This window comes from Merops nubicus, unplaced genomic scaffold (genome assembly GCF_000691845.1).
Source record: "Merops nubicus isolate BGI_N331 unplaced genomic scaffold, ASM69184v1 scaffold30590, whole genome shotgun sequence".
NCBI classification, from domain to species: domain Eukaryota; kingdom Metazoa; phylum Chordata; class Aves; order Coraciiformes; family Meropidae; genus Merops; species Merops nubicus.
Window position 1 is genome coordinate 1 of NW_008582701.1, and position 16,157 is coordinate 16,157.

General features: G+C 38.5%; 1 protein-coding gene across 1 annotated transcript in view; it reads left to right on the plus strand.

Annotated features, from left to right (window-relative positions):
- Window positions 1–502: 502 nt before the first annotated feature.
- Window positions 503–16,157, plus strand: part of LOC103771224 (FERM, RhoGEF and pleckstrin domain-containing protein 2-like) — a gene marked incomplete at both ends in the record, with an annotated part of 29,065 nt that continues 13,410 nt past the window's right edge. The window contains 7 exons of the mRNA XM_008938517.1: window positions 503–617; window positions 7,311–7,449; window positions 7,923–8,018; window positions 9,362–9,525; window positions 9,674–9,742; window positions 10,789–10,846; window positions 11,536–11,764. Of these exons, the coding sequence (XP_008936765.1) occupies window positions 503–617; window positions 7,311–7,449; window positions 7,923–8,018; window positions 9,362–9,525; window positions 9,674–9,742; window positions 10,789–10,846; window positions 11,536–11,764 (870 nt within the window). The remainder of the gene's footprint in view (window positions 618–7,310; window positions 7,450–7,922; window positions 8,019–9,361; window positions 9,526–9,673; window positions 9,743–10,788; window positions 10,847–11,535; window positions 11,765–16,157) is intronic.

Here is a 16,157-nt window from a genome sequence, read left to right on the forward strand (position 1 = left end):
CTCTGGGAGAGCCTCCAGCAGCCCTAACTGGGCATCACTTGTGTCTTTGCTATCACATGACACTCCAGCCCCTGCCTCTTAAAATGAGCTGTGCTTTAGAATTATTTTTGACAGTTCCTAAAATTTAATCTTCCCTCTTCCCATGTAGACTTGACCATAGCTATTTTACATATATTTAGAAAAATTAAACTGAAATATCTTGATTTGGTAGGAGATACCTCTAAGGGAGAACTGTGTAAACCACCTCATGGGTCTTCTAGAAGCCTTACATCTTTGGACTTTAAAGAAATCTAAATTTTCCAAATGATGTTCAGATAACAGGTATCATCCTCAGGAAGTCTGCTTGGGAGAAATGTGAGCTTTTTTAAATTGAAGCTGGATACAAAGCCTAATGAGCAAAGTTAAAGCATGTAAAGGAAAACAGATTTACCAAGTATTTTCTGTCATTGTTTCTTTTCCATTGTTTCTTCTTATTCTAACCTTGCTGTCTTGTCTTTACCAGCTGAAATAGGGGATTTTGATGAATCAGAGGATCGAGAACACCTAAAAGCAAACCAGTATTTGCCAAACCAGGAAAGACTTGAAGGAAAGATTCTGGAGTTCCACAGGAAGCATGTGTAAGTGAGGATTACTACACCCCCAATGTGTACTGCTGGGGAAGCAGATGGGTTCACTTGGTAGAGGTTGAGCATGCTGCACAACAGAATGATGTTATGATTCTATCAGCTAAGCACCATTTATATCTAGCAGGAAAAGTTACATAGGTAGAACAGAGTTTTCAGCAGTAGTTTATCCTAAGTGATTTTTTCAGTGAAACTTTAATGACATACAAAAGAAAGCTATCATGAGCTTGTAATAATGGTTTTAGGCAAAATCGTTCTTCAGAATTTCTGGTGTACAAAGTTTTAAGTTTAGCTTGCTGTCAAATGCATAGATCTTGATTTTTGTCTGAACAATGAGAAATTGGTTGCATTGTACTCATTCTGTACTCAATAAGCATAAAGAAGATGGAGGAGGATGGAGGGAATGGTAGAGAAATAACTTTCATCAGACTTTATGCAATACCTTATATTACAGCTGGAGTATTTTTTTAAATAATTTTATTAGGGACAAATAAACTATATGCCATGAATGTAAAAACTAATTCCAACATAATCAGAAACTGTGGAAACAAGTGCTTTATTATTTGAAATGCCCAGTTCTCCTGCCATGCACATTCTATGTACAGTAAGCCTGTGTGTTGTACAGTCTAATTTGGGTGGTCTTAAAATGTGTAGATCTACTCAGTGTGTGCAGTGTAAAATATTTTGGTAAGTAAGAAGATTTGGAGCAAACAAACTTGATGCTCATGAAGAGAAGTCAACCTACAGGGAGGCTTGTTGAGACCAAAATATCACTGGGAAGTTCAAGGCTTGAATTGCAAGACCGGTGTGTGCCACAGATTTGTCCTCCTAGACTTTTAAGCACCTAATGTTAATATTGCTGAGAAATTTCAGTCTATTCCATGCCATAATGATCCTAGACTTGCTTGTGCAGTTCTCAGAGGTGACAGATGAAATCAAAAGAAAGGTGTTTGATTAAATGGTGCTAGAGGTTTTATTTCATGCAGTAGGTCTTTTCTGTAATTTTTGAGGCCTTGTGTATTAGGATTTAGCAATTTGAAGTGCTTTTATGAGTTGTGAATATCTACCTGCACAGTTTATTATGCAGGTTATGCATTTTAATCCAAATACTATATTAGAAATTTAAATTTTCCTTCTACTCTGCATAGGTAAACTCAGGGATTGACATTGTTATAAGATGGAACAAAGAGGTTTTTCAGGGCAGCATTTGTGTCAAAGGCTGTGTACACATCTGTATTATTTGAAAACTAGTTCCTGAGAATTTCAATAATTAACTATTTGCTTTTATGATCTCTCATTTCACTGGTACTGAAATTATCAGTACTGATGGAATTTCGGCTTTAATTCTTGATGAAGTCAGATGTTTGTTGCTTTTGTTTCTGCTTTTGATCCTTTGAGGTGTATATGGAAATGCTGAAGGAACAAACGAAATGTTTTTCTAGAGTAATTTGAAGTAAATTAAAATGTATGCTGGGATTCTTCACTTTAGGAGATGTAGCTGGAGGAGGGAAGCCATTAATTGCACAGTAATATTTGATTATTTTTCTCACATCCAAAGAAAAGTGCTAAAATGATTAGGTAGTAACTTCAAAGCAAATACACTGCTGCAAGAGGCTGTGGAGTCTAATGCTGCAAATGGCTTCATGAAAGGGTTTGATGACATGGTGCTGATGGCTCTCAAATTTGAGACAGAATGTATAATTTTGTAGTTCTGGGGTAAGTACGTCCAGGCCATGCAGGGAACAGCCCTTTGGTAATCATCTGGGTCTGATTGTGTTCCTTCTGCTTGGGGAGAATTTTCTTGGTTTACTTTTTTTGATGGAAAGGTTTGTCTTCTGAGTGAGTCAGGGACTGGTAATTTTGTTAATTAGGTCTGAGCTTTTTTTCAAACAAGTTACTTCTGCTCATCCTTTACAGTAAGGGAAAGTTTGTATTTTTGCCTGTCAGAAGAAGTTTCCTTCCTTTATAAGTGCACTTTTAATTAGTTTAATGAGAATTGCATATAATACGGTCATATTATTAAAATTACTGCAAATATTATTAGGCAGTATTTTAGAAGTGTACATTCAACCCATTTTAAGACTAAAAGCTGAGGCATGTGGTTAGAAAAGGTTATAATTGAACATTAGTGATACCTGAGCACCTTGGACATATATTTCATATCCCTCTGTACCTTGGGAAATATTTTTCTTCCAGAGAGATGTAATTTTGGAAGCACTGCAATCCTAAAATAGCTGTGGCTTCCTTACACAGCTCTTCTCTCTTCCATTACACAGGGATATTGGCCACCCTTTTCCACTCATAATAGCTGTGAAGGTCCCATGTCTTCTCAGACACATTTTTCCTCTTTTCTGCTACAAGAAGAGAGCTGGAGCATGGCCCTTGGCCATCAGTCTCCTTCTTGGCCATGCACTATACAGTTAGATGACCAAAATGCTTCTATTGTCATCCTTGTGCATCATATTTTTATTTTTTTTATTTTATTTTCATTCTGTATTTCCTTCTGTTGACCTTGTTATTCCTCCCCTTACCTTCAGCAGGCTGATATTTTCTTCCACTGGTGACTGCTTTGGGCAGAGACTTCTCCTATCAATGGAGAATCCAGGAAAAGAGACCCATTTCTGGTGGGATGGCTCATCTCTTGACTGCTCCTGCATGATTGTCTTTCAGCCTCAGTGTTCCTCCTTTGCAGCCCTGGCCTGGCCTTGAGTAGAGTTACTCGTACCCCAGTTCACAGTGTTGTTTCTCTGTCCAGTCAAGCCAGGAGCTTTGAATTGGCTTTTGTGGGCTGGAGCTGCAGCAGGATGCCTTCTGCACCATGTGTGAGCTGGGAGAGCAGGAGGATGCATGTGCCTTTGGAGAGGGTATTCAGTCTCTTTGGATGACACTCTGGAGTGTCTCTTCACATTAGAAAGTTGTGGTTTGATTTTTTTATTTTATTTTTTTTATTTCTTATTGCTTGACCATAACTTTTAGGAGTGGTAGAAGAATATATAAAGCTGAATAGAACAGGATCTGTGCATCCAATTCATTCTGTATCAAAAGAAGAGAGTATATTGAGAATGTTGTATTCAGAAAGATGGGAATTGAAAGCTGCCTTTCTATTAAATATCTTTTTTTTTTTTCCCTTTCACTTTTACAAATACTTTGTTAATGCTTTCACAAATACAGAAATGCTTGTTTTGTATTTAATTTTGCAAATGTAGTAACAATAAACAGGATTAGTCTTATTTTTGGTGTAGCACATGAATTAGTTGCTTCAGCACAAAGCATGACTTAACTCAATTCATTCTGTATCAAAAGAAGAGAGTATATTGAGAATATTGTATTCAGAAAGGTGGGAATTGAAAGCTGCAAGCTGCCTTTCTATTAAATATCCTTTTTTTTTCTTTCACTTTTACAAATACTTTCTTAATGCTTTCACAAATACAGAAATACTTGTTTTGTATTTAATTTTGCAAATGTAGTAACAATAAACAGGATTAGTCTTATTTTTGGTGTAGCACATGAATTAGTTGCTTCAGCAAAAAGCCTGAATTAACTTCACTTACTTTATTTCTATAGTTTATCAAAAGAAGTGCCTTTTTTTTGTGTGTGTTCCTTCATAAATCAGGAGAGAAATAGAAGAGTTAATTTATATTTACGTTTACTATTATCCCTCATGTCCTTTCACATCTCATTAGCCTAGTTGTCCATGATTTAAATATTTTAAATCATGGACAACTAGGCTAATGAGTAAAAACTGTAACTGCAGGTTGCTACATAGTCTAAATTTTTACCCATGCAGTGTTTTGGCACTTCATCTTTAAAGTTCTATATCAATCACTGGTTTTAAGTGCTCTGTAAATCACCTGACATTTAACAGCATTTATCTTTAATAAATTGCTCCAATTGCCCTGTGAATATTCTAGCACACTACTGATATTTGTCTAGATGGATGGATGCAAGGAATCTTTACACTAAAACCTATTGCACTGATGGCAGTTTTTGCTGGAAAATACTTGTGATAAATAGTCTGTTGTCCACTGACCTGAGGAAGATTAAGTAGATTTATCTGCTTAATGGATGAACAAAATTAGACCAGATTGTTTTCAGGCAGGTCTGTGCAGCTTAGTCTGCAGCAAACATCTGAGGGTAATTACTCTGAAACCAGGTCTCATTTGTAACTGTTTGTGTGCAGCATGGGCTGCCTGACATGCCTCCAGCTTGCCCCACTCAAGAGTCTTCCTTTGGTAGGTACAGGCAGGTTGTGTGCGTGAGGACACTCTTTAAATTATTATTATCTTTCTGAGATGCACTGTGCTTGGGATCATATCTAGTGGAGCATAGGATATCTGTCAGTGGTTCCACATTTGTTTATACTGGACTGTGTATGAAGAATTTTTAGTACTATGTAGCTCAAATTTTCTAGTTGCCATTTGATAATAATTTTTGTTTCTTTTTCCTTCCAACCACCCTTCCCAACCTCCAGCAACCTGAGCTTCCTCAGCATCCTCTTCAAAAGACAAAACACCACATGTTGCTCTGGTGAGAAGAATTGGTGTGGGTGGGAGTTGGTCACTTCCAACCCTGATTCTGATCTGTTTTAGCAGAGGACTTTAGAGCCCTATTGGCTCAGTGGTTGGACTTGATGATCTTAAAGGTCTCTTCCAACCTAAAGGATTCTATGATTCTATGAGTTATAGTCAGTGCTCTTAAGAGTGTAACTCAGGAAGCTGTGGCCAAAATTAATATATAGCATCTGGTTTTTTTTGTCTTGTGTGTTTAATAAAGAGGAACCATGGTGCTTCAGCTATGAAGCTTCAGCAACAGAACCATGGTATTTTTGACACAGTTAAGGAATCTATGGAAGAAATGCTAGTAACACTTAAAGCCCCTATAAAAACACTTATTCCAGCATTACTTATTTCAGTGAGGGGAAGAGAAATCTGTTTTACCAGTTTACTCTCTTAGACATAACTAGTACATGTGGTGGTTACACTGGCAGAAATGCAGCTACAAGGCACTTGTGTCATTTGGCATTTCTTTTTCAGTTTGAAATCAGATTTTTGTTCCTCTCTGTTAATTCTTTACAATCCCTTTTATACGTGGTCATATAATACCAATGTTTGGATAAGATTGGATCATGGACTGAACTTTGAAAGTTGAAGCTCCTAACTGAATTCCTGATTTCCCCAGTTGGCAAAATCAGTTTGGGATTTCCTGTTGTAGTGGTTTGGATTATTTTTTTCCCCTCCAGAATGAGTGAGGCAATAGATTACTGTTGAAACCCTGTTGTCAAATATATGTGCATTCAGGGTTACTCTCTCAGTGCATTTTTTGTGTACGTGTGTCTTGCTAAGAGCTTGTTTGTGTTTCCAGGGAGTTATCACAGGATAAGGCTCTTCTGTATTAGGTAGTTTTCCTGGACCATATTTATGTTAAAAATTGGGCAGTAGTGTTGTCTTGCAGTGTGTTTTTTTGTTCAGAGACTACCTTAGGCAACAGTCTTGCATTTGCAGTAAGGACTCTTTTTTTATTTTTAACTTTGCAGTGGAACTGGGGCATGTTCAGCAGCAGAATCTCCTTCATTTCCACAGCAGCATTTTTTTTATTCTTGGAGTATCCTAAACCCCATGGGCCCATGTCAGGACCCCCAAACTGATAGAAGCAATTTTGACTTACAGGGAAAAGGTCTCATCAGTATCAGTGTTTTACTAGATCATTTCAAAGCTTCTGAAAGTATATATTTTGGGGTGCTCCACATATTGGGCTTTTAGCCCTTGCATGTCATGGTGGCATGAGAGCTCTGCACTGCCTTCTGCCTCCTGGGCAAGAGGTGCTGCAGGCACTGCACCTCTCCTGCTCTATGGATGCAGAGTCTGTGACCTTCCCTTCTGTTCCTGAGAGCCAGCCAAAAAATGCACTATAATCCAGTAAGCTCCTTGTGAAGAAAAATAAGGGGAAAGTTAAAAACCAAAAGGTTTACAGGACTTTTCTGTCATACAGGAATATAAGATGTCAGCTGTTTGACTACAGCAGACTTGTGGAGAGGTATGTGAAGGCTGAACCTGTGACTGGTATATGCCAGAGTCTGTCATAGACTTTGTATTGCTTGCTTGAACTCTGTGTACACTTAAAGAGGAGGAGCTCCAAGTGTACATCTTCCCCATTTTTCAAGTCATTTCAGCAGCAGGTGACACTCACTTTTAAAAACCTCTGGATTTCTTATCAAGGAGGAAGACATACAGCCAAAAACTGGGGGAATGCATTGCACCCAATAGTAATGGCATAATAATTCTGATGTAGTCCCCAAACCCTACCTGAAATGGGTCATTCTGTTGCAATATTTCCTTTGTTTCTGTTGTGCTGTCTGTCCAGCTGTCATCTGGTTCAAGTGTATACAAGCAAGCAGGAGGAGTATTGTGGATTGAATTTGGATTTGTTCAACTTGATTGTTTCTAAGCTGAAAAATCTCTAAGCTGGTTAATATTTGTTTCAGTGTCTCTGTTGATGGGATTCATTTTGGCTTGGTCATCTGCCATTACAAAAGTTGCAGTATAATACTTCATTTGGAGTGAAACTGCCCAACTAGATGGGACACAATTTTCATCTAGTGCCAGATTTAAGACTTGAGTGTGTTAGCCATGTTGGCAATATTCTAGAATCTGATTGTTCTTAAAACTTCATTTTTCTTCCTCATTATAGGGGTCAGACTCCTGACTTTCAAGTGCTTGAAATTGCTCGGAAACTGGAGATGTATGGCATCAGATTTCACCTTGCATCTGACCGAGAGGGCACCAAAATTAATCTAGCTGTGTCACACATGGGTGTGCTTGTCTTCCAGGTAAGGTGGGGGAAGCAGACTGGGCACGTGTGTGTCTTTCCATTAGCATCTCTTGGGAATAAGTCTCTCCTTTTAACCTCAGGTGTCTTTGATAACTTTAGCATATTTTTAAGGTCAAGGGAGTGTCATTTAAGCCCCAAAAAATCATTTGGTGCAGTCTGTTCTTGGAGCAGAGGCTTGTACCATAAATATTGTGAATATTAATGGCATTGAAATGTTTCTGTCTGGTTTCCTAGGTTTTCTGGTGCCTGTGCAGAAGCAGACAGACATTGCACTCCTATAGCTATCCTTGTACTGAAAGATAAAATTGTTTCAGGGACAATTGGCTGGAAAAAAAAAAATCCAAAAGAATTGGTTTTGGGGGTGATATGTGTACACACACACACACGTTCATATACCCACAATAGAATTTTGTTTGCTACTCTTGCTTCTGAAACTTTTGCCAAGTTTTAACTGTCATCATTTTAATTCAGGGGAATACAAAAATCAATACCTTCAACTGGTCGAAGGTCCGTAAACTCAGCTTCAAGAGGAAAAGATTCCTTATTAAACTCCACCCAGAGGTCTGTGTAAGTTTTTCTGTGATTGTGGGCTGGTCAGTGTAAAATAACGATTACCTAATTTTATTCTGAAAAATTCTGGAGTTTGAAATATTATAAAAGAACTTTCAGTGAGCTAGGCTTGGTTTCATCATTCAACTAAAAATCTTTTCTCACCCAGCTTCTGTTGCCCTAGATTTTTTAGGTTTCATGTATCAGCCTCAGCTTATCCTTGACATAGGCATACATGTCAAAAACAAAAAACCACAACACCCAAATAAATATTTAGTGCATCCTGCATCAGTACTCTGAAAAAGTTACATTTAACATTTTTTTGGATATAAGTGGTCGTTAACACTCTCATCAATGATCTGATCCATTATCATCAAAATAAGCTGAGTTAACTTAAGCATTGAAATAGTAAATCTCTGTTTAGGTAAAAGTGTGTTAGGGAGTGCTTTTGGTTGTAGCTCCTTAATAGAGCACTATAATCACTGTTATCAGCAGTATACTGCATTATATGACAGTTTCTTCCAAGAACTTGTTGAGTATGTGCTGCTCAAGTGAAAAATCTGGCAGAGAGTCCCTTGGTTCAAATGAGAATAACCTGATACACCTCAGGAAAGGATAAATTACTGAGACCATATTTTTGGAGCTTGATTCTAAGAACTGATTGCTTTTGCTACAGCCTTATCCTTTCTGTATGTCTGTAAAGCAGAAGTGTTTTTTTTTATGCTTGGTTGATTTACAGTAGGTTTTTCTGACTACAGATGTCATCAAAGCTGTTTACACACTGCATGACTAGATTATTTTCAATGTAGGGTTGTTTTAAAATGAAGGGAAAAAGTCTGTGAACATTTTATAGGCATGTGTATCAAGAATAGCTGGAGCAGGACTCACTCTCTGCGTGTGTAGTAATGTGTCTCAGGGACCCTCAGAAATTTCATGTGATAACTGTACTCTGAAATATGCAGTATTTTCCAGTCTTGTCTAAGTCTCAGGAAGTAAGACAAGCCTTAGAACTTCTAGAGAAAGTATTTTAAAAGCACTACTGATGCACTTAGTAATTTGAGAGAAAAGAAATTAAAATACTTTTTGTGATCCATATTTTTAAGGGGGATTATATTGAATGTGTTTGTAAAGTGAAATGCATTTTAAACATTTTTACAGTTCAAGGTAAACAGTTTTGAAAGCTGTTACATCATTTAAACTGCTTTCAGAGTCAGTTTGTTTACTTTGAGGCATATGAGAGGTGACCTAGCAAAATACTGCATTTTACTGGAATTCAGCTTTTTTGTTGGCACCTATTGTACTCTCCTTTTCTCATCCACTGCCATTTTATGTGCTACTTAAGTTGGGTGTTTTGTTCCCAGGGCCCATATCAAGATACGCTGGAGTTTCTTTTGGGAAGCAGGGATGAATGTAAAAACTTCTGGAAAATCTGTGTTGAATATCACACATTCTTTAGGCTCTTTGATCAGCCAAAGCCAAAGGCTAAAGCAGTGTTTTTCACCAGAGGGTCATCATTCAGATACAGGTAAGGAGAAACAGAATGGATTTATTATAGATGAATTCCTTATATCTTGGAAAATGAGATCAAGAGGAAAAAAAGTATTCAGAAGTCATTCCATCTATAATTCTCATCCACTGCATTTCATAATGTTTCTGCTTTTGTGGGTTCACAGTGGACGGACACAGAAGCAACTAGTGGATTATATTAAGGACAGTGGGGTGAAGAAAACCCCATATGAAAGGTAAGTACATGTAATTTTGTAAGGTGAAATGTAGTTGAGAATTTCACATTGCTCTCATTTCCTAAATTTCAGTGTTTCTAAATGATGCTTAGAGGCATGGTCATTTGCTGATTTCTCAGTAATTAAAGTCAACCTCAAATTTAAGGAACTAAATTTTTAAAATTTTGAATTTTATGGTCTTGTAAAGGATCTTAGGAAAACATTATTGCATTTTAATGTCTGTGGACAATGTATGATGCAGCCATCTAAAAAATTTTATGTGTTTCAAAGATTTACTGAAATTAGTGAGGGCTTGTCTGTATGTCACTGTAGTGATGCAAGTAGCCAGTGGCAGAGCACATAATTGAATTTGGGATCTGCAAGCCTGCATATGCCACCTTTAAATACTCATTAATTTCTAAACATATAAATAAATAAGAATGTGAATTTTCATTATAAAATTGTCATTTACTTCCTTTGATGCTATCCTGTCTTCATGTGGGAAGCTCTTCATAGTCTTTAATCTGAAAGGTTATAGGAACTTAATAAGAATTTTAAGTTTGCATTAACCTACTCTTAATAAATATTTTTAATGTTTTGGACTCCAGTTAAGCTCCTTTTCTGTATGAAAGATTTACTTTGTAGTAAATTATTAACATTGAATGAATGTAACCATGAGTGTGATGCAGAATACTAGTTTTTGGGATGTAACATATAAAATTCTATATGCCATAAATTATAGGATTGACAGGATTCTAAGCTGTTTATAAAATTGTTACAGAATAAGTCATTCTGGTTTTGAAGCCCTTCATTTGTAGATATTTAGACTGATGACAAGGGAATGAGTTAAACTCCAACTCCCACATTTCTTCCATTTCTTATTTCTTCCTCTCACGTTGTTTAATTTATAACTCTTGTAACTTTTTAGATTTTGAACTAGTTTTTAAAAAACATGGCAAAATACAGCTTAAGATGTTTCTGTTGGCTAGTAGAATCAAAATAGCTGACTGGGGAAGGGAGAAGGCTGATTGGTGTCTTGGAATCTCACAAGATGCTCTGTTCTGCAGGAGGCACAGCAGAGCCAGAGCATCCACTCGCACTTCGAACACAGATGTGCCAAAACAGGTCAGTTCTGCAGCACCCCCAGTACTGCAGGGAAGCTGACAACCAGCTTTCTGAGGTGATGATGATTAAGGAAAGGTGATCTGGGTGAACTGTTTTTCTGGAATTGCTTTCACTGTTTGATCTTTGTCCCTGATGTGCAGTTTTTCTTCTTTTTACAGATGCTATCACTTTTCATAGTTGTAACTAGTGGAGTCTAAAGCAAGTAATATTTTCCTTTTCAGATTTCAGCTTAACTGAAAAGAAAATGATATACTTTCTAGTATGTTTTTATTTCAGAGGATTAGTTTGTCTTCAGGTACTATCTAACTGCTTTCTGTGGAAGTCTTGAGTTCAGTGTATAGATGCCTTCTACAGTCAGTGGCAGCAAACAAGTGTTTCACTGAAAGGTTAAGGAAGTGCCAGAGGATTTTACTGTCATTTTGTTTTACTCTTCACTGTGGATGCTTTTTCAGCAGAGGCTATAAAGTACATGGATTTAACTTTCTGTCCAATTATCATAATTCAGGAAAAAAGAACTTGCCTCTTACTGGGGCTGCTGGAGCCATTTCTGTATGCAATGTTTTGTTGGCTGTAAAGTAAGTTCTTTGGAAGAACGTGTTCCTTCTACATCAGGAACTGGATGTTGCATTTTGTTTTATGTTTTATAAAAATCTTTTCTTTGTGTGTGTTTCTACTTTTTTCCCTCTTAGAGTGTCCCATTTACTGAGGGCTTGAGAACCCCAGGGTCTCCTGCCTCAGCAGCTGCCCCCTTCCACTCAGTTCACTCATCGGCCACTCCTACTCCTGTCCTGCCCATCTTTGCAGAAACCAGCCCTTCCTCTTTGGACCCCCAAGCACCATATATAAGGATTCCAGAAAACACTTCACCACCAGCAGAAGAAACGGGAAGGAAACCGATGCAGCAGCCTGGATCTCCCATCCTCCAAGGTGTTGGGTTTGGTAGTGTTGCAGGAAACTGTACCCCTGCTTGTTCTGTTGAGAGTGGCTGTGGTTTAGATCTAAATGTAGAGAGCAGTAGCAATGAGGGCAGGGTTGCTGTTTGTAAAAATGACAATGATGAGGATGACTTTACCAAAGGTGTTTTTGTGGCTGAACAAAAGCATCAGCGTGTAAGTCGAGGTGCCCCTCTTTTCACATTGACAAATTCGCAGCTGCAGGTGTCAGAGGAATTTATAGATGATGACCCAGCAGAAATTTCTTTTTTTGCTGGTGGCTCCGAGGCATTTTCTTATGTGTACAGTGGTTTAGAGTTAAAAGGTTCTGATTTTTCTAAGCATGTGTCAGAATCCCCTGGCTTAACTACAGATATCCTCCAGCAAAATACAGTCTCTTCTCAGTCGAGCCCTGACAGATACTCGACTGAAGCAGTAGATATGAATATGGAAGATGAGTTTGAATTTGAGGTGAGTGATTTCAATGGCAATGAAAGGCCATCAGACACCTCAGAGCTGTTTGAGGTGAAGGCCCAAGCAAGCAGGATGCAAAGCCTCCTGAGCCCATCTGAAACGAGCTCGCTGGTCAACAACCGCTCCGAGAGCAGCTCCCTCAATCTGCCGCTGAACGGTACGTCCTCCCTGCACGTGTACAGCTCTGCCAACCACTCAGAGGCCAGCTCCATGGTCAACTTCCCTGCCTACTCCATCCACTCAGAGTCCAGCTCAGCCTTCCAGTTCACAGACATTATTGACCAGCTGGAACAGCTGAGCTACCCGCCTACCACCACAGAGGAGTCCAGCAGCACAGACACGGACTCCTGGGACTCTGAAACTGCTGCACCACTGGATGTAAACCTTTTCTTTAGTAATCCTTTTGCTCAAGCCACCAGTGACAACTTTGCCTTTGACTTTCAAAATAATTTAAAAAATCTCACCCAAGAAGACTGGACAGAGCAGACACATGCCGACTGATTGTGATTCTTATGATGGATCCCTCTGTGCTGTTTACCCAGTTAAAAGGGTGTGGTGTCAGTCACTTTAAGCAAGAAAACTATAAGCTGGTGGCTGGATTTTAAACCACATAATGTAGTTGATTTTTTTCCCTCCCCCTCAGGTACATCTTCAGTTTTCCTCAAAGCACTCTAGCTTTGGTGCTGCATTGAATGCATCACACTGCGTCCAGAATGTGCTACGATAGGCTGCAATGTTCTCAAAAAACCTGCATTTAGGAAAACCCACTGATTTCAGAGAAGTTAAGTATCATCAGCTGGCTCATGCAGGTATCACAAATTACAACATGTTGAAGAATCTATTTGGCTATAAGTGTACCTGGAAGAGTCTGGTTCCTCCACTGCCCAAACGCAGTGGTCACTTTTGCACATGCTTGTTAACAAGCAGCTGCATCCAGGAAACTTGCTGTTTTCCTATGCTGCAGTGAGAGTTGTCATTTTGGGGTTTTTTGGTTCCACAATCAAAAAAATGGACAATCTGCAAATTGACTATGAAGGAAAGTTCTAAAATATCAATCTGTTTACCATGTCTGCAGTACAGTGCCAAGAATAAATAACCTACATGATAGTTTAGGAAGAGGAACGCGTGCACAATCAAATGAAAAATAGCAGTTGCCAAAACTTCTTGTGAAGACAATCATTGTATTTTCTGACTTCAGGGTGCCTTCAGCAGCCAAGCAACAAACAAGTACTCATCTGCTTTGCAGTAGTTTGGAGATACATGCATAGACTATAAAAACATTCCCACTGTGTTTTGTATCACCTCCTTTTTCTTTATTTAATCACTCTGCATAAAGATGCTTACAAATTAATTCATAGAAGTGCCCTTCATCTGTGGGAGACAGGTGGTGGCAAACTTGGTAATAGCTTTAACTTTTTCTTTAAAATACGGGCTGTATTCAGAAAAATACTGTAATCTTTCTGAGAAATTGAGGTTATTTAGGAGTGGATACTGCAAACAGCTTCACGGCTTTTATAATTTTTTCATTTTTTTTCTAGTCAGGTGACTTTAATGTGAGATGTCATCTGTAAGTTTGAAGATGTAGCTGAAAAAACAGTTACTGAACTGGTCACATCTAATTTAGAGATTTCACCTCACATTTATTGAGGTGAAACAGTAAAAATGGTGAAATGTCCTTCCTGTGTGCCAGCTTGGTGGATTAGAGGGGTGAAATTCTGAGCTTTGGCTCCTAATAGCATTTTTTAGAGTATTTTGGTTTTATATGAGTAAGAATGTGAAATACGTAACACTTGACTGAAATCTTGGAATGGAAAGCATCATCTCCTTCAGCCATTTGGTTTTGGGGTTCCATGTTGCCCAATTTTCAGTCCTTTGCAGAGAGAGTGCAGTACTAGGAAAATCAATGCTGTCAAAATAAGCGCTTACAGTTAGAAGCACAACTTTATGCTTAATATTATTCATGTCAGCTTTCTTAAATGTGGTCTTGATATAGCATTTAAAGACCTTCACTCTTTACTGAAATGTTTTTAAAATACTATTATTTCTCAAAATTCTGATAACTGTAACTTCAAGAGAATTCCTCTGAATGGATGGTAGAACACGAGGAGGTAAAACCTCCTTTACTCACCCATTCCTTCTAGTTTAGTTTTTATCAAGGTACAGTTGTTCTTCCCAGCACTTGCTTTTATGTTGTGGTTACTGTGTTAGAGTGGAATCACTGTTGTTCTGTGAGAAACCTGTTGGCTTTGCCCATGGCACAGAAAATCAAAGCACATTTAGAACTAAGTATTAGTTTGGACCAACAGGTATGTACAGCAGTTTGATTGCTCTTTGTTTGTTTATAAGTGATATGTTTGTTGGTTTTGTTCTTCTTCTGTTGAATGTGTGTTCTGGCTCTTCATGTGACTTTATTCATATCTGTGGAGATGGTGTAATGGACAAGTAATGTGACATTTCTAAATAGGCACATGGAGGAAGTCTTCAGTTGTATCCAAAGCTGGTACCTTTAAGTATGTTTTTAGGCAGTTTGATTTCCTTCTCACAACTAGCTTAAAAAAGAAATAGGAAGAAAAGAATTCTGGTAGCAAACTTTATTACAGGTGGTAGAGTTGGGGACAAATATGTAGATAAAGATTTAGAGAGAGGCTGCTAATTTCTTTGCTCTTTTAAAAACAGCATCAGGATTCAGCTACTCACATATAACCGTATCTGCCTCTGTCATATGCTTTGCTCAATCACAAGCATTTTCTCAAAACGTGTGAGAATTGCTTAACGTGAGAATAAATCCCACTAAGTTCTCTAGTTTTCAAAAAGATCTTAGGAAAAAGCTGCCTGTGTTTTCAATAAACAGTCGTGATTGCTTGGCAGTCCTGAGAGAAGGCTTGCCATTGTGTTTTCTTGCACCACTGTTAGTCTGAAAAGGCAGCTTCTGTGTTTTTCTTCTTGTATTTTGCAACTATGCACACCTTTTATCAGCAACTGTATATCTCAGGGATTTTTTTGTTTTAAACAATTAATAATAGTCTCAATGTAATGCCCCTTTTGGCTTCTAAAGGAATGGGAGCAAGTTAGGGTCTCCATCTTTTAGCTTGGAGCAAGATGTGTGGTTCCACAGGTGAGGATGGAGAAGGGGGCTGGGGGGAGCTTGCAGGCAGTAGAGAGCTGTTCAGATAAAGGTTTTAGTTACAGGTGTCACTGGGAACACTGATCCTTCACATCATCTGACTCCTCTGTATATCTGGATTTGGGGTGCTTGCACAAAGACAATGCTGGTCAGCACCTAAAAGCCAATATCCTTTGCCAGGATTGGACACTGGGGTGTCCTTCCAGGCTGTGTGAGAATTTAGTGCCCCTGCTACCTGCTAGCTATACCTTTGCTGTTGCTAACTGATGGCAAGCATAGAGCTGTGTCATTTCTTTCTGGGCTTTTCTGATTTTCAGAGCTAGATGGCTTCTGAGGGTACCATTGCATGCTTAGCTCTGTTTTATTCATGGTTTCCCAGACAAGCACAAAAGAAGAGAAAATTTTGTTTGTAAGTAGAGTTTATTATAGGAAGAAAACTGTGAGAAAAGGTTCTTCATCATTTCCTCCAGAGGGGTAAGTGCAGGTTTGTTTTGTGGTAGAGATGGAGAGAAAAACAGCCTACCCTCAAGGGAACAGGACAACTCAGTGCTCTGCAGGGAACTCAAGCAAGAGTTGTGAGTTATTGTAGTGCAGTAGAGCCATGCCAAGCATTCTCTTCTCCCCCAGCTGTCTCCTGAGGTGGCAGAAGAAGGTGAGAGGAGTCTTTCTATTCATTGTCCTTATCATTTGTCTTTTGGTAGCCTAAGGGAACTGATAAACTTCAGTGCAGTGTGGTTATGTCAAGTGCCAGCAGTGCTGCTAAGCTTTCAGTCTTACTCCT